General features: G+C 37.1%; 1 protein-coding gene across 5 annotated transcripts in view; it reads left to right on the forward strand.

Annotated features, from left to right (window-relative positions):
- The window catches only part of TRPM3 (transient receptor potential cation channel subfamily M member 3), a 261642-nt gene that overhangs the window by 148186 nt on the left and 89769 nt on the right, over positions 1-23687 (forward strand). For all 5 annotated transcript variants that reach the window (XM_085312517.1, XM_085312487.1, XM_085312493.1 and 2 more), the window contains exons 6-7: positions 1519-1690; positions 21991-22165. In XM_085312517.1, coding sequence (XP_085168643.1) covers positions 1519-1690; positions 21991-22165 — 347 coding nt within the window. The remainder of the gene's footprint in view (positions 1-1518; positions 1691-21990; positions 22166-23687) is intronic.

The following is a 23687-nucleotide window of genomic DNA, read 5'->3' on the forward strand; positions in this document are numbered from 1 at the left end:
GAGCGCCTTTGTACTGACAGTTTATAACAGCAGCAGAAGTTTGTGGGTTTCCATTTGCCATCAAAGAACTGACCAAAGTGCCGTCAGCACTGGCACGTGAAAGAGCAGAGACAAAGTCTTTGGCCAAAGACATATTCAAACACATTCGTATTATTTATAAGGAATTATCTCTCAATTAAAGAGGACATTTAAATAAAAAAGGAGAGAAGCTTAGAGAGAAATTAAGAAGCTTATATTTGTCTGTCTGCAGGCTCTTCTGCCAACACATAAGAATGCACGTTATTGTGCATCAAAAAGGACTGAATTTTTGTTAGATTTGCAAAGAGAACAATGCCAGAGCCTTGAAGAAAATTCCTTGCAGATCAAGCATAACACAACCAAGTTTTGTAACAAGTTACTTCAGCATTTTTTGAACTAAGAATTTCAACTTACAATTTTTCAAAAGGAGTTTTATCTTTCCAAAAAGAAAACACAGACCTATGTAAACAATACAGGGAGCAATATTTCTAGCAAATGGCTTTGAATGATCAGCCAGGCTCTCTCCACATGAAATGATTTTTTTTGTCATGTCAGTGCAGTCTGACTCACGTCACTGGAGACCCACTATAGTAGCTGATGGCCCAGCATGGCCCAGTGTCATTGTTCGGTCTGACTGGAGGATATGAGTGGGACAGCTCTGCAGCAACTTGCTTTGTTTGTCTGCAGAATAGTTTCCCCCAGTGAAAACAAATCAAAGCAGCGTAGCAAATGCCCCATTCAATGGCAACTTTGCTACGCTATTGTGAGTGCAAGCAACACACTTTATACTGTGCTGAGATTAGGCCAACAGTTTTTTCCAATGAAATCAAAAACATGGTATAATATCATGTGTACACACTGCCAAGAGTAGCATTCACTACTCTGCAGACCCAAGTCTTTTCCTCTTGTAGAGGTTTGTGCTCGTATTTAAGTGCTGGCAGAGGGTCCCCCCACATAAATGGGAACAGAAAATCTGAGCAAAGGAAGGTCCAGCAGCAAGCACCAAGCAAACATCTGGCAGGTGGCATGGCAGGGCCACAGGGCTCGTGGGTGCTGTGTAGCAGGAGTCAGACAGGACGGCAAGAAGGGGATTTGTGTCAAGGCCACTGAAAGACAGGTGCAAACAAGGTATACAATGTGTGTGTGGTCACACAGCCCCTTGGAGGGCTGATCCTCGGCTAGACTTACCACCAAATTAGAGTACAGGCTACCGGGGCCATTGAAACAGGCCCCTGAAAAATGTTTTCAGTAGAGCCTGCCTCTATAGGTCAATTTTTACAAGACTTGCAAGAGGTGGCAACACTTTTAAGTCTAAGATTACATTCTGTTCTTTACATACAATACAACAGTGCTCAAGTGCAATACTCAAATAGCTATTCACAAATAATTTTTATGTTTTTTTCATACTGTATCATCTTATAAGGTGTATTTCATAACTGATTCACTTCAGAGGGTCTTTTCTGCTTAGCACTATCTTTTTCTTCTGTCTTTAAAATGCAGGTGGTCCGACCGTACCAGACGATGTCCAATCCCATGAGTAAGTTGACAGTGCTCAACAGTATGCATTCCCATTTCATTTTGGCTGACAATGGCACTACTGGTAAATATGGAGCAGAGGTGAAACTTCGTAGACAACTGGAAAAGCACATCTCACTTCAGAAGATAAATACAAGTGAGTAATATTTTATCTGTGTTGTTTTACAATTACCATTGTATCAAGGACACGAGGAATTGGAAAAGGCAATAAGGTCTGTATATTTTTAGAATTCTGCTATCTAAAATAGTGAACATGAGTTAATAAAAGTAAATAATGGTGAAAAAAGAAGCTAATACGATTTGATTCTAGAGTACTGTGGGTGATAGTACAGCACAAATGGAAGAGCTGAATGGGTTTCTGGCAGCTTACATACAGTCTTTGTTAAGGTCCTCAGCTCAACTTAGATATAGATCTTTGAAACATCTCTTTAAAACTATATACAGTTCTAGTCCCCTTCATCTCATAAAGAAAATAATAGAATTATAAAAGATACAGAAGAGGATGACAAAAAGTAAAGGAGAGTTTTCTGTGAGGTGCGACTAAGCAGAAAAGGACTTTTCAGCCTGGAAAAGAGATGAATGAGATACAGGTGATTAAAGGACTGCACAGCACAGAGAAGTTGCAGGAGGAGTGATGGTTCATTCCTATTCAGAATATAAGAGCTGTGGGAATCAAATTGAATTAGCAGGTAGCAGGTTTAAACACAGGAAGTAATTCTTCACATAATACATAGAGTTCATTGTCACAAGCTAGTGCAGACTCATAAACGTGTTCAGAGCATTCCTCTGTATGTCATGGAAGAAAAATCCATTAATGGCCATCTGCTTTTATTCCCTACAACTCAAATAGTCCCTGAGCCGCAGATGCTCAGGGGCAGAGAGGGTATCCCAGAGTAATGTCACTATGTTTGCACTGTGTTTCTTCATGGTCGGCTATCACTGGTCACGGTCAGAGCATAGGTCAGAGCAAAGCATCACGATTAGGTGATTCTTTGGTCTGGTCTGTTATGATCATATTTGCGGTAATATATTCCATGTCATGATCAGACTGAAGCCCAAATTTTTCTCTGGTATGTGTTTATTTCTTTTATAATCATGTACCACTTTCCTACATTAAAATGCAAGAAAAAAATAATCCTTTAAGTAAGTACCTCTGCCTGGATAAAATAAAAGATAATAYTCTAACTTTTCTTGCAGTCATCTTTTCATAGCCCAAACACAAACATTTTGGTGTTTTGTTTTGTTTTCTTACTGCTATGTCTGCAAAATTACAGAAGCTTGATTTAGGTGAGGAGATAATTTTTTTCTAAATATTTTGGATTTTTTTGCTTCTATTTAAGTTCTTTTTGTTATTAGAAACTTACTACAATCAAAGGAGAAAAGGATCCGCCCTGGAAACTGAAGCTGTGCCCTAAATAGGGAACAAATCCTCTTTTGGGGCCGTAGCCAGGCAGGATTTTCTCAGTCTTACAAGTGGACCTCAGCATTGACCTGTATAAGCTAAGGTTAGGAATGAAAACATAACTCAGTTTCCAAAAACAGTTACATGCACAGCTTTTCTGCTGATAACTCCCCGCAAACATGCAATTTTAAGGCCAAGAAGTTTGATGGTTTTTGTGAGACAGGCACTGGGAACTGGAATGAGACTAGGAAACACATTTAGCCGCTCAACTATCAGACGACAATGAATTACAGACAGGCCCAATGGACTGAGTTCAAACCAGTGTCTTGGTAGTGTTTGGTGTAGCTTTCTGTATCAAGATTACAGACTGTGCTTAAATTAAAATGGTGTGCCACTTAGCTCTTTCAGCATCACTGGACAAATAGAGTGATTTCATGCCACAGTAAACCAAAATGGGAGGAATCGTGGCTTATTGTTTTTACGATGTGTATTAYGGTGTGTATATCACTTTTCTCAGATAGTGGTGTATGTGTAARTGTGTATATTCTTAGCAATGTGTGCATGTATGTGTGTAGTGTCCTTGTCAAATGGAGGTCTCTAGGTTGACGAGCATTAATGTGTCACATTTGAAGGTGACATATACGATGTAATCAAATTACAGAAAACTACACCATAAATAATAATTATTTTGAGAACATGCATGAGAAAAAATATGAGCACGTTCAGTTTATGGCATAAAATTTGGAGGAGAAACTTCATATTAAAATACAAATCTCTTCAGAGATTTACTTAATTCAGGTTTAGACAAAAGATTTATCCACTGGAACATTGACAGATAAATCTCAGAACTTTGGTTGTTCAAGTCAAATGTTTATCTGACCTCAACAGAAACCCACAAAACCRTGAAGGATCTTTCTTCTCTGATTTGGAGCTTCCTCTGCCCCAAGAGTGTACAAATTTTTTCTTCCTTGTTCTAGCTGACCTCTGCCTCCCAAATCTCTCTCTCTCTTGCAAATATAACACAATACTTCAAAGACAGAAATGTGAGAGGACTGTTAGGTGGGAAGTTTGCTGGTGAGATTTAGTTCAGTGAAGCCCAGAATTTTCCTGGTTTGTAGATCTGAGCCATAGTGTAACTTCAGCAACCAAAATGCCTGGCGCTGTAAAGACCTGGAACTTCCTTGTCTCTGCCTTGCATCGCTTTCTTTTGCTTTAAAAGCAAGTGACTGAGTTTTGCCCTGCCACTAGTGACTAGAGAGGTGGCCACATGAGTGAGATGAGGAACATGTGCGCTGATGGGTCAGCCAAGCGGATGGCCACTTTCTACTGCCTTTACCCACATGCATCCTAGTGGGATTGGGACTTCCCTGGCTACACATGGGCAGTGACACTGGTGCAGGAGGACCTTCAGCCAAAGCGCAGCATTGCAAGGATAACTTGACAGCTAGTGTAAAACTTTTTACACTGAAACATGGAATTAAAGTTTTTAGTTCATCATTTTTCAAGAATTTTGCATTAGAGAATAGAAATTTTTAAGAGGAATGCATGGAGATTTTAAATGCAGTAAAGTGTTCTTGATCAAAAGATATAATTTTCTAGGAATATATTAAGTGGACTGCAGCCATATTTTGAGCTATGACATTATGCTTAAACCTTTTCTTGATGTGTAGGTACCTAYGGCATGTTAGGCTGATACCATTCACTGCTGCCATTTTCCTGATTTCTGATTCACTGCTTCTGCCTTCCTTAATGCTAAACTCTCTCTCACTACCTTGAATGCAATAGGGTTGAGAGCTATTCTGAGAGTGATAGGTGTCATGTTTGCAGGCAGAGATCTCTAGAGATCCTCAGTCCCAGCCTTCAGTCAAAGTGGGACCATCATCAACACTAGATAAGCTCATCCAGGGCTTTGTCTAAGCATGTCAGAAAACTTCCAAGAATAGGTATTCAACCGTCTATACAAATAACTTCTTCCAGTTCTKCACTATCCTACTAGCAAAAATTTGATTGTTTTTTGTTTTTTTTTTTCCTTACATCTAGTCTGAAACTTTCAGACTACTATTTGTGGCCATTTCCATTTGATATACAGCCTGGCTGTAGCAAGAGGCTGGTCTCTTTGTCTTTGCAACTCCCTTTCAGATAGTCATAGGTAGATGTTAGATTATTTCTTTGACTCCTCTTCAAGAGATTAAATGAGCCCTGCTCTCTCAATCTGTCTTCATAGCACATATGTTCTAGCCCTTAGCATACTTTAGCAGCTTTCATGTGGATGGTCTCCAGTTTCCCCTTATCCTTCTTGAACTGGGCAGCCCAAGCCTGAACACAGTATTGCAGATGCAGCCTCACAGTGTAGAATGGATGAGAGGGGACAATAACGTGCCCTGGACACAATTCTCCTAACACAGTCTGGTACATGGTTTGCCTTATTTGCACTGAAAGTATGATGTTGGATCATATTAAGGTTAACTTTTGAAKGATAATTGAAACTGAAAAGGTGTTGGTTCTCAAGAGATATTCTGCCAATATTTTGTTCCTAGTGTTAAATTATTCTTTTTTAAAAAAAATTCCTCAAGCTCCTCTCATCCACAGTATTTCCTGATTAAAGTCTTTGTAAAATCCCATATCTCAAAAAGTCAGTTTTATTCAGCGTTATTAGGGATGAACTTTTCCTCTAAAATGTTAAGAATGTCTTTATTTTTCTAGAATCCCACACACAATACATTCCCTCCTCCTCCCCCTGCTGCCTCCAAAGTCTTCAGTAAGTACTGTTGCTTTTTCTTTCCATTTKCAGATATTTTTTCCCCAAATGTTGTATTCTTACACATCCTTTCCAGTGGGTCACAGTGGTGGAGGAAATAAAAAGTTTCAAGAGAAATTGTTTAAAAAGATGAGGCAGAACAGTTTTCCTCAGAAATCTGGTATTGTTAATAGGCATTAGATTAGAAATTAATGAACTTCCTATGAGTCCACAAATGTAAAAGCACAGCTAGTCTTTTTTGCTATACTGGGAAAACGCAAATGGCCACTATAGAAACAGAACTTAATGTATTGCCAATCAGATTATGTACTGGCTAAACAGAAAAATGAAAGAAGTGGAGCATCTAATTACTTGAAACACCCTGTTGCAGATCCTCCAATTACGACATTCCTGGACATTAACAAAGCGTCTCTGTGAAATATGCCAGAATGACCTGATCCTTTGCTAATATGTACGTCGTTACCTCAGCTTCAGAACATTACTGGGAATTGTGGTAGAATCAGCCATGCCTCCAGCTTGTAACACAGAAGAAATTTGTCCATAAACTGCGTGTTGGAGGTTACAGGCCATAAAATATTCGTTTCTGCTTCTCCACAGTTATTAGATCGGGATAACTGCCACTGCAGCAACCTAGTTCATAGTTCTGATCCAAGGACTGTTAATCATTTTCAAGAAGAAACCAYTCCAGTACGTCGACATTCTGTGGATTTAGCCATTTTATCTTAGCCAGAATTGTAAAATTACMATTTTACAATTACAAATGTAGTCTCAAAATAGTTCAYGTAACATAAAAGAACCCTTTACTGATACTTACAGAATCTGTCTTTAAAAATCCTACCTCAAGTTTCATTTTCTTGGCTAGCTTTGTGCTCATCTTAGCTTATTTATGATAAGCAGTTCATTCTTCYTGTTTGCATTAAAGCCTTCACTTCATGTGGTATAATCATTACTATTAATTGAAGTCAGACTCAAATCCTTAAACAGCTTTGAGCGTGTTTGCCAAGTACTTCCATCAGGAATGCGCTGCTTGCTTTCACATGCATGATCTTACTGCAGCCATGGGGAAAGGCAAGAAAACAATTGACTGGTTCGTACACAAAGATGGTCACGTGTAGGCTRTATAAGAGTATCAAATTTGAGTAAAAAAGATTGTGAATTGATTATAAATGCTGTCAGTTTCTCTTTAAAAGAACATTTATAATTACTTGTCACCAGAATCAGAATCTGGAGACACAGCATAGACACACCTACACTGTATTCTTGTGTATGCTTCCTATTTCAGGAAGCATGCAATCATTTTCTTTTTTTTGCATATATCAGTACCTATATACCAACAAATATAAACTGAATATGGTAATAAATCTACATACTGTGTCATTCTTGCCAGCTACATTTTTTATAATTAAGACTATTCTTAAAAGAAAGCCACACAGTAAGAAAAGGTCATTGTTTTGTAGAGTGCTATTTTGTAGCCTGAATAGATACCTATGAGAATGGAGCAGTCATTTTAGTCTRTTTCCTTTTACTTTGGGTTTCATTTGGAAACAGAATGAATCCCATTTCAACAAGGCTTACAAGGCACTTAGGCCCATGGTTTAAGCTTATAGAATATYGTAGTGTTCAGGCTTTTGGGGATCTGGTTGCCAACTGGTTGCACAGGTTATGTTCAACAAAGGGAATAGAAACATTTTCAGRAGAGGGTAATTGGGTTTTTGTAACTGGAAGAGTCAAGTAAACATAACAAATACGACACCTTGCTGCCAAGTCTGCATGAAAGCATCAAATCTACCATTTTTTTGCACTAGTCTATCAGCGAATATTTGTACTTCATTTACAGGAATCTCTTATGTTTAGATATGTCTTTGGCATGTGTGAGAGAGGAATAATTTACTGTCAGCAGTGGCTAGAAGTACAGAGTAGGAGGTTCATAAGATGTTTGCAAATCTGGTGAATGGTCTTGTAAACTTTTTCATCATATACCAATGATATTTTTCTTTTAAAACTAGACCTCACTGTTGCAGTCAGAACTTCATATATCAAAAGATTTAAATCTTGGTCAGAGTACTGGCAGAATTTTCTRTTCTCTGTAACTATCTGACACTAGATAATATAGCCTAGACGGTAGTGTAGCCTTTACTGACAGGAAAAACAAAAACATTTTCACAATTAAAAATTATTTATTCTTCATAAAACTAAGTAACACTTTTCTCTTCAGGAAGAACTATCTGAACATTTCACAACTGTAAAGAAAAAAAAAGATCTTTTTTGGAGATTTTTAAAGTTTTTTTTTTTCAGAAGACCCCAAAATTAAGTAAAAATGAGAACATATATAAAATATATATTTGAAACAACAATATTAATACAGCAGACATAACAGCAAACCATATTTAATTGCATGTGATGTCTTTCAAAAAACAGTAGTTTGGTTTATTTTGTATATTTCATAAACTCACTTATCAAACACACTCTTTCAGTTTGTTTGAAGCTGGTAAATCCAAACAGTGGACAAAATGCTTTTTTCTTCAAAGCCAGATGTGGGCAATAGATCAAAAGGAACCCAACTGAATGCAGTTGGACACCTTTCTGGAGCAGGCAAACTGCGTCATAAGGCTTTGAAGAGCGCAGTACACTTTCGTTAAAGCTGGCGTGACAGATGTATTTAGTGAGCCTTGATACTAGTTTTTGTCTCCTACTCTGTCACTGCAAGAGTAGTACCCAGAGTGTTATCTACATTGTGCTTCATCTTCTCAACGCCATATGAGAACAATATAAAAAAGTAAATATCCCATGTCTGCAGGTTTTTTAATGGCTAGTGTCTGCTTCACTTTTCTAGAAGTTCTGCTGTTGTTAGTGTCTTGATTTTATTTTCTTTAAAGAAAAGCACAGACCTCTGTGTAGTGCACCCCAGAACCCTTCTGCACTGCTAATGARTTACACACAGTGAACCACCTTGATATTTCTTACAAAGATTTCCATAGCAAATCCTTAGGTTATGTAAGTCCATCTTGTATTCTTACCCTTCTTGACTAGTACATTTCTGGATGAATAGTCTCCTAGACTTCATAGGGCTTCATATAGAATACTACTACTTATTATAAATCTTCAATCATTCTTATTTTAAATACATATTTAGTGCACTGAAGTTTGGCCTACACATAGAATACTCTTCTGAAACAGAAAGATTGCAGACAATGGTATATATATCTTTGGATTTAATCTATCATTCTTTATAGAGTTGACAAGTGTAATTCAGTTCTAGTAGGCATATGAGAAGAGCTTACTCCTAAATAAGGAAATGATGGAAAAAGTTGAGTGAGCTTATTAGGTGGAGAAGGCAATTTAGACAGTGTAATATGTCGACAATATCTGTTCATGTGACCCGTGGACTTCCCTTTGTCATCCTATGCCTGAGAATATATAAAGGGGGCTGGGAAGGCAAAGGGACGTTCAACTGTCATCACTGGCATCTTCTCTGACCATTGCTTCATCATCAAATGCATTGGAATTCTCATTTATTTCAGATTTTCCTTTCACATTCTGTGCAGCGCTAGATGCATTTTCATAACATCTAGTAGGTGTAGACTTCCTTCTAGCAGAAGATTCCTACTGTAAAGTAGAGCTTTGGGAAGCCTGAGTAACAGTCAGAAATGTTTGAGGATTCATAGATTATGGACTTTATTTGAGAGCTTCTTTCATCATAAGATTCATGATGCTTGTGAATCTGGCATTGGAGCCAAAAATATCTCAGAGAAGCTTGTGAAAGCAAGTATGAGTTAAAAAATTTTCTTGAGGCACAGAAATGTAAACAATTGAAAGGGTACAAGTGGATCCATTCATTCCCACCATGGAGCTGATTTTCAGCAGAGTTCATGGTCTAACCTTAGAGGCTCATAAATGTGTGGTTTCATCTGAGATTATACAGTGCCCATTATATTGACAAATACGCAAAATGTAACAAGTTAAAACTCCTCAGTATGTAATCTGGAGCAGTTATAAAATTGATTATGTTACTGTGAAAACTTTATGTAAATGGAACGGTTGCAATATGTGATAGGGCTCATGTCCAAAAGGAGCACAGCAAGATAGAGAAGACAGACTAGGAATGTTATTGAAACTCTAGTTGTTCCTCAGTCTAACAGGCCATTACCTACAACCGATGAGCTCCAAGAAGGTCCTGTAGTATTGACCTAATAACTTGTTGACCACGAGGACAGATAGGTTATGTTTTGACTGAAATCCATGAAAGTTCTTATGTGCATCTTTGAACTTAATGCCTGCTTTGAACAATATATTCACATCCTACAGGAAGCAACCAAGAAAATCGTAACTTTTAGTCTATACATAGACCATTCTCATGTCTTGCCTGTTTTTAGGACTCTCAAAACATTTTGTCCTTTTGCAGAGATCACTGTGAAAACGGAAAGCAAATATCATGATCACTTTTTTTTTTTTTTTGATTTTCTTATTACCATCACTTGGAATTGTCCTTTGGAGCAGTTTTTAGCATTGATCCAAAATTAAATGAAGATGCAGTCCAGATGTCAAGTCCACAGGCTTGTCTGTCAGTACCACATCTGGCAGGATCAGTTTACGGATGCCAGTCGCAACATTTGTACCACTCTCAAATGGCTTAAATTGCATGCGTGATATATTTACCATGGTTTGTGAACCATGGAACTAAAGCAGAGGCCTGTCAGTGATCTATCCTTTATTTCTATGGAATCTAGCTCTGCTGCTGGTAAAGATATAGGGCATATTGTGACCTATCCAGGCAGCTATCCATTCCCAGAAAAAATCCCTCTTTTTTGGGTAGGTGCATTTTATTGATTTTGCCAGCTTATTTATACCTATAACAAAGGCAGTTACATATAGGCAAACCTTAGAGGTGCTGTTTCCATCCAGCTGTCAGTTCTTCTCTTCAGCAGAGAGCTGCAGAGGCAGCTTAGCTGTAGGCAGCCAGAAAATGAGGAGAATGAAGGGAGCATGACTAATATATCACATACATATCACATGTTTATCACAAGTTGGATTGAGATAGACAAGGAAGGATGGAGCTCTGAATATATCAAACTGAGAGGGAAGCTGCAGAGATGGAAGGAAGAGAAAGGAGAACAGATGAAGACAAATAAAACCAGATCATATTCTCCGTAAAGAAGAGAATTCAAAACAGAAGATAAAGGGGATTGTGTATTAGACATTATTAGACATGAGGAGACAGAGAAAGTATGAAGCATGTATGGGATACCAAAAACAAGATTAGAAAGTTGAGAATGCAGAATAGAAGTGACCATAACAAGAGGAACAAGGAGAATGAATGCAAGCTAGAAGGGAAACAATGAAGCCGAATAAAAGAATTATAATGATAATTTGAAGATGTGGTTGGGAAGCATGGAAAAGAAAAAGGGAATGACAACAAATGAATTTTAATGAGCCTAAGGTGGAAGAATAGTTGGAAAAAAATGAAAAGCAAAAACAAGTCCAAAGCTTGTGAGCTTTCCTTTATTTAGGAGCAGTTCTGTGTCATTTTGTCACATGTAATCCTTTAGTTCTGTGAACTGGAGAAAGAGAATATTCTCAGAGTTTGCTGTATCAGTTTTCCAGGTCACTTTGGCTTCTCTAGACACAGGGCTTGTAGTGAGCCTCCACTGAAGTGGAAGTTTCATTTAATTTATTAAATTAGAAATCTAGTAAAATTATTCAGAAAAGAATGGGAAAACTTTTCACATTGGGGCATCTTTTTATTTTCTATCTTCAGGTTTCTGTGATCTTGTTACTGAAATGAATTACTGAATCCTTTCAAGAATCAAAAAAAAAAAAATCTATCTGTCTCATCTTTTGCCTTATCTAGAATAAGCAAATCACAGGTGCTGTGCTGGGGCAGACACAGGAAATAAGAGGTGCTGTGAAGGAGTGCTTACAGTATGAAGAGCAGAAAGGTTAGATTACATCTRCTCCAAACGTGGCTGTTGCAGGAAGTTCTTGTCCCACTGGGTGATGAGACCCATCCTGGTCCAGCCTCCTGTGAAGGTCAATTCCCTTTGCTGTGAAGGGGTTCGCTGTGCAGTGGATAATGTAATGGTTCTGCTGGAACATAGCTGCAGGTGTAGGAGGGAGCAGCTAAAGCAGTGGCAAACTTTCAGGTCACCAAAGTACAGATTTAAATATCAAGAGGCTCTTCATTRAACATGTAATTCCTCTGAGCAGCCAATGTGGAGAGTAGATACCTGGCACTGGAAAGCTTTTGCAAAGCTGGGGGAAGCAGGACTTCAAATATGCAGATGTTCTTACCTACTTGCTATTGGTATTTTAGACAAAAGTATTTAATATGGCTCGGGAGGTGTTTCTGGAAGGACCTGAAGACTGAAAAAGAATAACTGACCTGTAATGTTCTTTTCAATTTAACCTAGGAGAAGGATCTGGATTATTTTAGGATGTTCTCTATTATCACTGAAGCCTTTTTGAGGCAGTAAGGACCACAGGCAGTGCCACAGAGAAGTTTCATACTGTTGCTTACTCTAGCTAGAGTATCGTAATGCCCATAAGCTGGACTTTTAAGGTGGACTTCTCTATTTTTAGAGCTAAGGACTGTCTTTGTTTATGCAAATTTATACTTCGCACTTTATTCAAGTTCCAACTTCAGTTTCAAGGTATCAAAATCCTCAAACTCTGCAAAAGAACTCAGAGGGAAATGTCATTTTACTCTGTTTCAAGAATTTTATTAGTTGATTTCTGCTCAAAAATCTTAGTTCATATCACATACTTAGGTTAGAGCTAAGATTGAATTTGATCAAARTGTAGTTCAAAATTGTCAGAACATCTGTAAATTCATGAACATTTTGACTGAGCCTCACAGCAACTTCTTAAGATGGTTTTGCTTTGACAATTAAATGGGATTTTCCTCTAAATGCCAGTGAGGAAGGACTGCATTAAGTCTTGAATTCTAATCACATCTGTTGAATGAAAAGTCTATTGTAGAGAAATATATCATTTCCTATGTGGATTTAACACTGGCATGCACTTTAGCATTAAAGACTTACACATGTAGAGTGGTTTTGGTATTTCTATTTCCAGTTTGTAGCATTGCATATGAAAAAAWTGGTATTTTCATGGTCATTTTTCACTTCAATTTAGTAAATATTCATCCACATGACAATAAATCATTGTGCATCTGAAACATTTGTTGCAGTCACAGAAAACCAAATCCAATACACTCTTTAGAATTTACCAAGTTAAAGTGAATATCATGATCCTTATTCAAAACACAGTTGTATTAAATGTGCTCACTGGGCATTCTTCTTAGGATGAAACCTCTGAACTCAAAATTTACTTCAATACCTAATTGCTTGCCAATTTAGTACCTTGCATTTTTGAAGTTTCTCATTCTTATCTTCTTTTGAAGTAGTCCTGTGTGAGTGTACACAAGGTAAACTATCTCTGTAAGGGGAAGGTTGATCACCTTCACCTCCAATTTATTTCTTCTTGTTTTACCATTGCAGTTATTACTTACAGTCGACTTACTAAGCCAGCTATCCACCACAGACTGAGCCATAAATGCTAGTTTAGGCTGCAGCCAAGGGTGGAATCAAGTCATACCTCAGAGCAACACAGGTGCTTGCTRCCTAGCAAGTGCAGTTGTTAGTAAGTGGAGTGGCATGACTGCAAGACAACTCTGGAGCTCGGAAAGCTTTTAATTCCAAATTAACAGGCAGCAGATAAGATAGCTAAAAAAAAGAAAAGCCATAGAGAATTTTTTCTCAATATCATTGGAAAAGATGGCAAGTCATTCTTGTAATAAAGGAATTTTAATTAGCTGGAATAATCTGAAATATTCTCTGAAAAATAGAATAGGAAGGTAGCAAAATGCAGAACAGTGTGGTCCCTGAAACAGGTCCTCATTACATAAAATTTTATCTTACAGGACAATTTCGAAATTATCTGATTTTTGGTGTAAATTACTACTGCATATGAAAGGATATGAAGGGGTTAACTTTCATGAAGTCCTCTGTGGCCTTCACTGAGCATATGCAAAGCAGCCTGTGCCAAATGGCCTGCGTACATGCCTTCAACGGCACTGTGCAGCTGMAAGCCCTTGCAGGCACACTAACACATGTGTGTACATCTTTTAGTTGTTAGCCAAGAGTTTACACCTTGCAAAAGTCATAGTCCTAAAAGAATTTTGCAAGTGGAAATGTTGCTCAAAAATGTTAGATCTTTTGCAGGGTATGTAGAAGTGCTGTTAGAAAACTGAAAAAAATCTAAATGCTGTCCTAGAAATTTTCTACTGGCCATTATCTCAGCTAAAGGTGTGGCAGCTGATGACTTGACTAGTGGGGAAACCCCCTTGTTTCTGTACCCCATGGCCCCCATTTGTCTAGATCCAAGGAAGTTTAGCAAACCTGGAAGACCTGAAGGGTGGTGCTGTGTAAAACAATAGAGGCACCTTGATCACGAGAACATTGTGCTTTCATGAAAAACTCATATTCATCCAGACTCATGTTGTCCTATACATCCCTGTCCAGGGTTTTTGGTGCAGCAYATACCTGTCTACAGTAGATTCAGGACTTCTAGGAAGGGTCAAAAGTCCTGTTTCCACACTGTAGAGATGACCATTGTGTTCCCTGTTAAGCAAAGACTCTGGGATGTCATAGACTGACTGCACTTGCACTGTGCACATGCTCACGGAGGCTCACTCTCCCCACCCTTTGGGAAAGATTGGACCCACTTGGCAAGTCCATCATAACTCTGTCTCATGTGTGCTGCAAGCCTGATGTTTTCCCATCACAGCCACCTTCCAGAGAACCAGCTGTACAGCTGCACATTGTGTGGGAGATCTGAATCTCTGTGCAGTCACTCCAGTGGGGCAGCCATGGGTACCAGCATCCCAGACAAATCCAAACAATCATCTAAACCTTTGGCTAAAATTTCCCATTGTAAAAAAGAAGAAGAAGAAGAAAGGCCTAGGAGAACACCCACCAACATACTCAGCCTGCAGAAAATTAGCTCAGATACACTTATGCTACAACCCAGTGTTAACATACAGAAATCAGAAACAACTGTGTCAGGGATAGTGAACTAGAGCTTCCCAGTTTTGTTTGCACGGATCTCAGGGGTGCAGGGTGCACTCTAAGATCAGGGGTGATAGAAATAGTTCAAAATATGCTGATACATCCCAGTTACTCTTATAAGCACACTTACATACATCAGTAGTAAATGGCATTCTATAGTAAATAAAGCATTTTATTCACTTATCAGTCCATATAGCAGCGGATAACTCATGTTTAGCTCTTCATAAAAAGAATTAGTAATAATTTATAAACCTGTTATATATTATTTATACATATAGCATAAAATGTTAATGTTTTCCTAAGATCTGGAAAAACAGAGTAAGGCTTCTACAAAACTTAGTGGGTTTTTTAAAATCACTTTCCACACTACACTGACATTATGCAGTATTTTTCTGTGCTACCATTTCTGGATTCATTCATTTATTCTAGTTTATTGTTTTAACTTGCATATTCAGGCAATACTCTTGTCACAAGGGGAAAACAAGATTTTCTTGTGCATTAACATTAAGGCCCACAAGTTTCCAGTAATGCAAATTAGAATGAGTGTTCTAGTATTTACATACCTAAATAGAATCGCAATATCTCTCATTCCTCTGTTGTTTGCCACAAAGGCAACAGCATATTAATGAAACATTGGGTTGGTTGTATACATCTTTTGTCCAATATTACAAAGTCATTTACAATATTATACAAACAACAACCACAACAATGGACACTGGGAAACACCAATCTAATTTAATCTACAAAAATCCATGCTTACATTCTTGAAATGCCTTAAGTACATATTATATCTTTAGTAATTAATATGGTGATGAGCCTCGGAGACCCAACCAGCTTTAACTCCCCAGTCTTCTCTACAGTTTTGTCTTCATTTTGGGTGATTCACTATGTAAAATGGAAAGAAGAGAATACTGTTTTGTCTGTTTTCTGTTAACTTGATCATAACAGACTGTTAGCCTTTTTATGTTCATAGTGAGGAGGCTATGAATAGGCTTTGGTTTGGGACTTATTAAATGAGAAATAGTAATATAGTCAGGTTTGGATGAGATGTTTCACATGCATGCTCTTTAATTCGGGTTGAATTATTTCCTTTGAAAATTTGGGAACAATCTCCTTGCTGGCTCATAAGCTATTTTGGATAACATAGGGTACAAAAAAATTCTGAGAAGTCTGAGCTTTGATTTTTGGATCAGATCCTTACTCTCTTGAAATGTAAGTGTAGTTAACCACATGATAAACACAGCTGTGATAACGTAGCAGTCAGAATTCAGGACTGTTCTCAAGTCCACTTGTTACTTGCATATTGCCAGACAATAGAGTTTCTCTGCTTTCCAAAAGGCAAAGGATTTGCTGAAATCAAAGCTCATCCATTAGATGCTGAAAAAACTTCTGTGTATAAACTTAAAAACAAATCTTCATGTTACTATTAGAAGACAGAAAAACACCATAAATTTTCAGACATAGAAAAAATCAGCTGAACTTAAGATAAGTCTTTCTCTGCAAAGGATGTAATAAACTGGGTAATATGTTGTTTATTGTCTTCTAAGAAATAGAAGAGTATCTGGCTCTTTAAGAAAGAATTGTTCTTTTAGTAGTTCAGAAAACATCACCTTATGTTGTAGATTTTTTTCCAGGTAATAGAACTTTTTTTTCCTATTTTCAGAAGGATAACCTGCAATTTCATGAATTAAAAGGAAAAAAAAAAGTGTGAAGGGAAAATTTCTTTCTAGCAGATTTCTTAGGCAGTCCAATTTAACACTTGGCATGAAGTTGGTACTTCATGCATGACAGGAGACAGCAAGCCTGGGACTTGACCCCAGACTCTGTGAGCCTGGTTTCATCTCTTCATTGCCTCCTTTCTGACAGTCTCGACTCAAGGAAAAATCTCTATTTATAATGGTGATGTCCTTGGCCTAGAACAGAGGATATTACCTTCAGATTTAGCATCTTACCTCCCAGTCTGACATTCACCGACCAAATGGCAGGGCTGAAATGAGAGGCTCCCTACAGATATAGCAGGCACTTCCAGCCCCATCTCTGTGGACTGTCGTCACAGTGCCTGTGCTCGGGGACAAGCCAAAATGCTGCTTTTGCAGAGAATTACGAACTCACAGGTTTCTAAGGAGATACAGACATCTAGAAGGAAAAATATTTTGAGTACCAATCTATGAAAAGTCTTCATTTAATACCTTTTTTTCCCAAATTCAGATGTGGTGTTTTATCTGGCAACATTTTTCCAGTCAATCAGGTTCATAGTAAGGCAAGACATTATCAGTTTACAATTTCACGCACAAAAAATTGTGAGCAAATGTAGTATTAATATCTGCTTAGCAAAAGTAGATAGATCTCTTTCTACACACTGAATTTTTTCTGTATATCCTCCATATTTGTTTCCAAATTCCTAATATTTAGTGGCAAAAATGCACCTAGGATTTTCCAGTATCAAACCATCTAAAAGACCAATTCAAATCAGTTCTGTTATTTTCTCAGAAGTTATTGAGGAACAGATTTCTTTAATATAAGCAGCTAAGTTTTCATGTTGAGATGAATATAGTATCACAAATAACTTAAATGTTATGGGGAACATCATGGAAAACTGAGAATGTCATACTTCCCAGTCATCATCTTTTTAAAAAATTTTAAGATACTCAAGCAGAGTAGATTTCTTTTTCCCCTCTCTGTGGACTTCCTTTCGCACACTGTGAATGCTATCAGAGCTCAAAAATAATCATAATGAATCTTGAAAAGCTCATAAGATAACATAACAACCAGAGATCTGCAGTTTAGAACACTTTCTTGAAAGCTGGAAATGATTTTATTCTGAAGAAGTACCAACAAAATATTGTAAGCTGATTTTAAAAATATTACACCTCATTCCAGAAATATACTTTCTACTTTTCCCTCAAAACTAAAAAGAAACAATAATGGGTTGTGGGTTTTTTTTCTGTTTTGTTTTGGGTTTTTTTGCTAAAACCCAAAAAGAATTTCCAAAAGGCAAATGAGACATAGAAAGCAAGCTTGTGTTTTAAATCTTTTCTATTTCATAAAAAAAGTCCTGGAACAGTTTAAAGAGCTGAATTTCAATCTGAACTTGATCAGGTAGGGATAATGGTAATTTAAGGTTAATACAAGCTTTTATTTTTTTAATCTCAAAGCTATAGAGTTTCATTCAAGAGTGAATTTGGAGGAAAGTTGCTTTGTTTTATTATACACAAAGAGGATTGTGTTCATGCTGGTTGTGTTTCTGCAGGATCAGGGAAGGGAAAGCAAGCCATCTGATTAACCACAGTGAAACATAATGGGAACACCTGCAGAGAATTTTTGTATACCATGGAACTGCCATAACCGTAGATGTTAAAACAAAAACATACAAACCAAAAAAAAAGTAATTTTAGAAATATTTTCAAATAACAGATTCATGAACCCAAATAGCATAATTACTAGTCCATCTGTAAAGACTAGCCGTCGTTATTTATTGTCAGAATTGCCCAACTGATCAATACCTAGTGGAATATGCCAAGACTGAACACGTATCTAATTATCTGAAGAAAGATGAAAAAGTTCTTTATTAGAAATCAATTTGAGGTACAGGAAGTAGCTGCATCTACGCTGGTTATTGATATCATTTCAATCTCAGTCCTGTTAGAAGGCTGTAACATGCTTCATTTCTCTGATAGCCAGAAATCTTCCATCTTCTTGTGCAAAAATTGTTGTTTATTTAAAACAGTTCTTTCCTCTCCCATAGAATTCTCTATAAATACAATAGGGATAATCAAACATATTATCCTTCATCCTTCAATTCGCTAAAGTAAATGAGCCAAACACATTTAATCTTGTCTCATAAGATAGGATCTCCATTTCGCATAAACTACTATCAGATTTTTTCTCCGTTTGTTCCAATTTGCTCTTCTTGAACACGGGTGAGCAATGCCGCACACAGTATTCCAGGTGACATTTCACAAATAGCTTGCACTATGGCACTAGTGTACCCGTATTTCCTACTACAAATGTTTCACTGTATTTATTGCAGGACTGTACCTGCCGTCTTCCTGGCCACACCATCCTGAAAACTCTCCTGTGACCAGCTCATTCATACGGACCTTTCTTCTTTCTCTTATTTCCAGCTAAAGAGTTCCAGTTTATAGCAGAATTTATTAGTCTCCGAATACCTGACTTTGCCTTTTGTCCTATGAACTTCCACCATTTCCACTACTCAGCCCCCAAAGTCCTCAGACTCAATTTGCCTCTTTATTGACACAGCCTTTAACCACCTCTTTRCTGCCATCTGCCTCATCATATTAGCAGATGTCAGCACCTCTTGTACTTGGTCTGAAGTCATTAATAAGATAGGACAAGCGTAAGTTCTTTAAGGAACTTAATTGGCACTACACTTCCACATACTACTCTACTCATTAGTCAATTAATTATATACCGTAACATTTGTGCTCTTATATCCAGCTTTGCTAATAGTTTCCTATGCAGCATTGTAGCAAATACTTTATAAAAGGCCGTATTGGGAAAAAGTCAGAATCAGACTTACAAGAATTGTTGTATTTTATTTATCCTCAGTTAAGTAAAATGGGTCCTTCCAGTCAGTTTCCAGAGGAAAATCCTACACTTCTGAAGAGGAATGTTGATATCAGATTTCAATGAGCTGGGTATCACTTGATCAGAATTCATTTAGAGCTGCTCTATGATCTGCCTGTAGAGCAAGGAGGGCTGAAGCAAGAATCCTTATTCAACTATCAAAAATTCATTTCTTAAGAAACTATCAGTAGAAGAAAAAATCCTAAAAGTGTTGGCTGTACAATGTTGAGTAGATAAAGAAAACTACATGAGAAAAGTGAGTCTGAGTCCTGATAAAAAGTTCATAAGACTTAGTACCATTATATTTGCCAGAGCACTAGAAATGGAGTCATAAAATAACTTCATCCAACCAAATACTAATTTTTTAACAGAAGGGTGTATCTCATCAGCCACTGTGAGTCTATCTAGTGATTACGTTGGGATGTTTCACCCGGAAAAATACTCTACTCTGTTAGTCACTGTCATATGAAAACATTATTCTTATCCTAGACATCACTATAAAAAACATTTCTCTTGTCACCTAGCAGCAAACAAAAGCTTAGATAGACCTGTGATATTGGGTTCTTTTGKATATGTTCAAGTGCAACTATATGTATCATATTAAATGTGCTGATATCAAAAGAAAATCTTGTTGTTTAGATGATTATCAGAAAATTCCATTTTTGTTGTTAATTTTATTGAAAGCACTTTTAAGGCATGTAGTTTTATGCATGCTAAAAATTAGTTTATTTATGCACCCAGAATTTGCCAAACTGAAATTAGTTTTGTCTAGCCAAAAACTGCTTAAATCTAGCATCACCATTCTGTGATTCTATGGTTCTGTGAATTCATCTTTGGCTTAAATTCTGTAAAGTTAATAGAAGTACATGAGGGATAGTTTGACCCATTGGACTGATAATTCTCTCCTCTTAATTCAACGTTTTAATTCTTTTCTCTCATTTGACTCCTTTCCTCAGACATGCTTTTCCACTAACATCTTTGAAAACAATTTAACTGCCAACTAATGGTTAGGCAGAGCTGCAGTTCAGGAAAGTCCTTCATATCAGCAAAAAATGTAACTAGTGAGCGATGTGCAAATAATTCTGTTAATCACTTTGTTATATTCCACTCTTTTTTTACTCCTTCATTAGCCTTGTTTTTTAGCTCTACTTAAAGTTTTTTATGATAAGTAAACTGCACACACTTTATTTAAGTTATAATAATAAAAGAGCCACAGTATGACAGGAGATCATGGCCTTAATGAATATACTGTGAGTCTCCAAAAAATGCAACATTTACTTCTAATGTGACTCAGAAGGTATTTATATTGTTGCTGTCATAGAGAAGAACTATTGCAGGGGAGTTAAACAAAAAAACAGTTCAGATCATTTTTTAGCAGTAATTCAGATCCTTATAAGTTTTGGTTAATATCCGATATGATTTGGCTCAGGAATGTTTCTATAGGGTCTAACAAGATTTAACATGTGGGTGTTTTAGGCTCCCACTCCCTGTGGAAATGTGAGGCAATTAGATTAAAACTTGTGGTTGCCTTGCCTCATGCAACGTTCCCTACCCAAGGATTAAGGTTTGGGGGACTCATGTGTTTTCTTTCAATGAAATTTCAAAATTCTGTACAGAATGCATGTAGTTTTGATAACAAAACCTGGTTTTGAAAAAAAAAGCTTTGCGTTATCAAGAAATGTTAATAGCAATTGTTCACTTAGTTTATTGCCCAGGTCCTTTTGAATGACCCCATTCTTCACTATCCAAGAAGTGACACCCATGCAGGTTTCACCAGCCATTTAAGTGCCAGCCTGCTCTCAGATTTGCATTCTCCAAATCCATGAGACTTTTCTGSCAAAGTCTGTGTTGCAACTTTTGCAGAGAGTTTCCATCTAATTACAGTACAAGTATTGAAAATTAAGATGTCTTCTTCATGCTTAGCACTGTTTCAGATCTTTCTGGAGCATTCTGTCCAGCTAAGGGTCTGCACGTCAGGGAAATGGAAGTATGGAATGGCATATGCTGGAAAATTTGGAGGGAATTCAAAGAAAAGCGTGAGATAGAATTGGAAAACAAGTATTGCGTTGACATGGAACATCATATGTTTAGTTTGTCAGGGTTACAGGGCTATCCATCTGCAACCTTAAAAGCATCTAACAAGGGAATAAAAATATGATAGAGGAGATTTTAAAATAGAAAACAAAGATATTGGAAAGCTGAAACCATGCAAAATTTAGATCTGAAGCATGTCGCAATGTTATGATTCAGAACAATATAGGAAGAACTGTGGCAGTTTCTCTAAGCTTTTTAAATCAAGATTCAGTGTTTTTAAAAATGCATGGTGTATTTCAGCAATATTTCAGGAATTCTATTTAAAGCAGAAGATAATTCTAAAAACTCCTGTTTTATGTGATAGAATGACAAGATGGACATAAATTTCCCTTCTGTCGTTAAGATCTAGATTTGATGAATGATATTATCTCTAACATGATACTGTACAGTCACATTGCAGTAATTTCAGTGTAAGTCTTTTCTTTTTTCCTTGTCTTCCATTATGTTTTGTTTTTTTGTTTTTTTGTTTTTTTTTTTTTTTTTTTTTGTTTTGTCTTTTTTTGTTGTTGTTGTTTCTTTCTTTACTTCAGGAATCGGTCAAGGGGTTCCAGTGGTGGCCCTCATTGTGGAAGGAGGTCCCAATGTTATCTCTATCGTGCTGGAGTACCTGCGAGACACTCCTCCTGTTCCTGTTGTGATATGTGATGGCAGTGGCCGGGCATCTGACATCCTTGCCTTTGGTCACAAATATTCTGAAGAAGGAGGGTGAGTCCTTTACTAGTGAGTGTCCATTCTCAATCTGCAGGTTCAGCCTCGTGGTAACACAGAGCCCAGGAAACTCTTAGCAGTGTAGTACAGAACTAGTCCCTTCCTCATATTGCTGTTTCTGCCATTGATACAGGTAAGATATTGAAGGTATACAGTCCAAGAGAAAAAAGAAGTTAGAGCAAAACTAAGGAAAGTCCTTAGAATAAAACAATCAGATTTGTATAGTATAGTTATTTGCATGTTATAATTAAGTGCCTTAGTGTTTAATAATCTTTGTTCTTTTCCTCTACCCGCAAACATGTATTAGAGTAGCACAAATAAGGTAGTACTCAATAATTAACAAACACATGAACGTTGAGCCAAAATCTACCGAGATACAAATTACTAAGAGCTAATTCATGCTCCGTTTCTCCAGCTGACTGAACTGACCTGCACAGGTACAGGCTTCACTTGGAGAGCACACGTTTCTGTATGTATCAGTGTATGTAAAGACAAGTATTCAGACCTACAACAGAATTATGCAAATAATAAAACATAAACACATGTACTCTGAGCTCAAATCTCCCATGTATTTTGAAAATAAATGTGATCATGGAACTTTCTTAATTTAAAACTCCTTATGGTAATAGGAAAGTTTGCAGCAAACATTTAAATGAGTTTTATGTTCAAGTTCATACTTAATCCAGTGATGTGTCTGGAATAGTTCTGAATATTTCAGGTTTCCTCTGAATCCCTGAGAAGTAGTTCCTCCATTTTAACTGGCTCCTCTGTTTATACCTTTAACAAAACTTTACTCAAAGACATTTTTGTCCCTTTGCTCTGTTGGTATCTACAGTATTCCACCCACCTTCTCTGTGTTCTGATGTTATCATGAAAAAGAATATAGCAAGAACTGAAAAGATACACTTTATTTCATCATCATAAACTCCTACTTATAAGAAAAGCAAGTGATGGGATACTATTTGCTAGAGGCAGCACATGCAAATGCTTTCTTGAGATGCTCAAGTCTGGCTTCTTGAAAGCTACTATTCTCTAGTCTGTGGTTCTTCTTTCCATCTGACACTTTCCAGGTTGTGCCTGCAGTATTATTGTATGCCATAAAACCTTTTGGGCTGCTCAGCCTGTACYATGTAATATGTGGGAATTTCTGTGTGTTTGTTCCACTTCTGAAAACACCAGCCTAAAGTACAATGCTAGTTTTAAGAATACTAAAAGTGAAACTCCAATATTATTTGTATTCATAAAAATATTTTACTCAARTACATTACATTTCATAGAGAGAGTGGGTACTTTTCCCCCTATGGTTATATTAACCTACTTTYGAATAGTATTTAGCAATATGAGGGGAATACAGAATAATTGGCACATTTACTGATTTCAGCTACTAATTTTTTCTTTGGAGGGACTCTAAGTAGGTTACACAAAACTGTGTCTATTAGACTATAAATCCATGTAGCATATCCAAATTGCAGTCAGAATTCAATTCTCCAGTTATCAGAGTATAAAGTCTAAAAAAAAG

This window comes from Rhea americana, unplaced genomic scaffold (genome assembly GCF_003343005.1).
Source record: "Rhea americana isolate MKP2758 unplaced genomic scaffold, rheAme1 scaffold_11, whole genome shotgun sequence".
In the NCBI taxonomy this organism is placed as follows: domain Eukaryota; kingdom Metazoa; phylum Chordata; class Aves; order Rheiformes; family Rheidae; genus Rhea; species Rhea americana.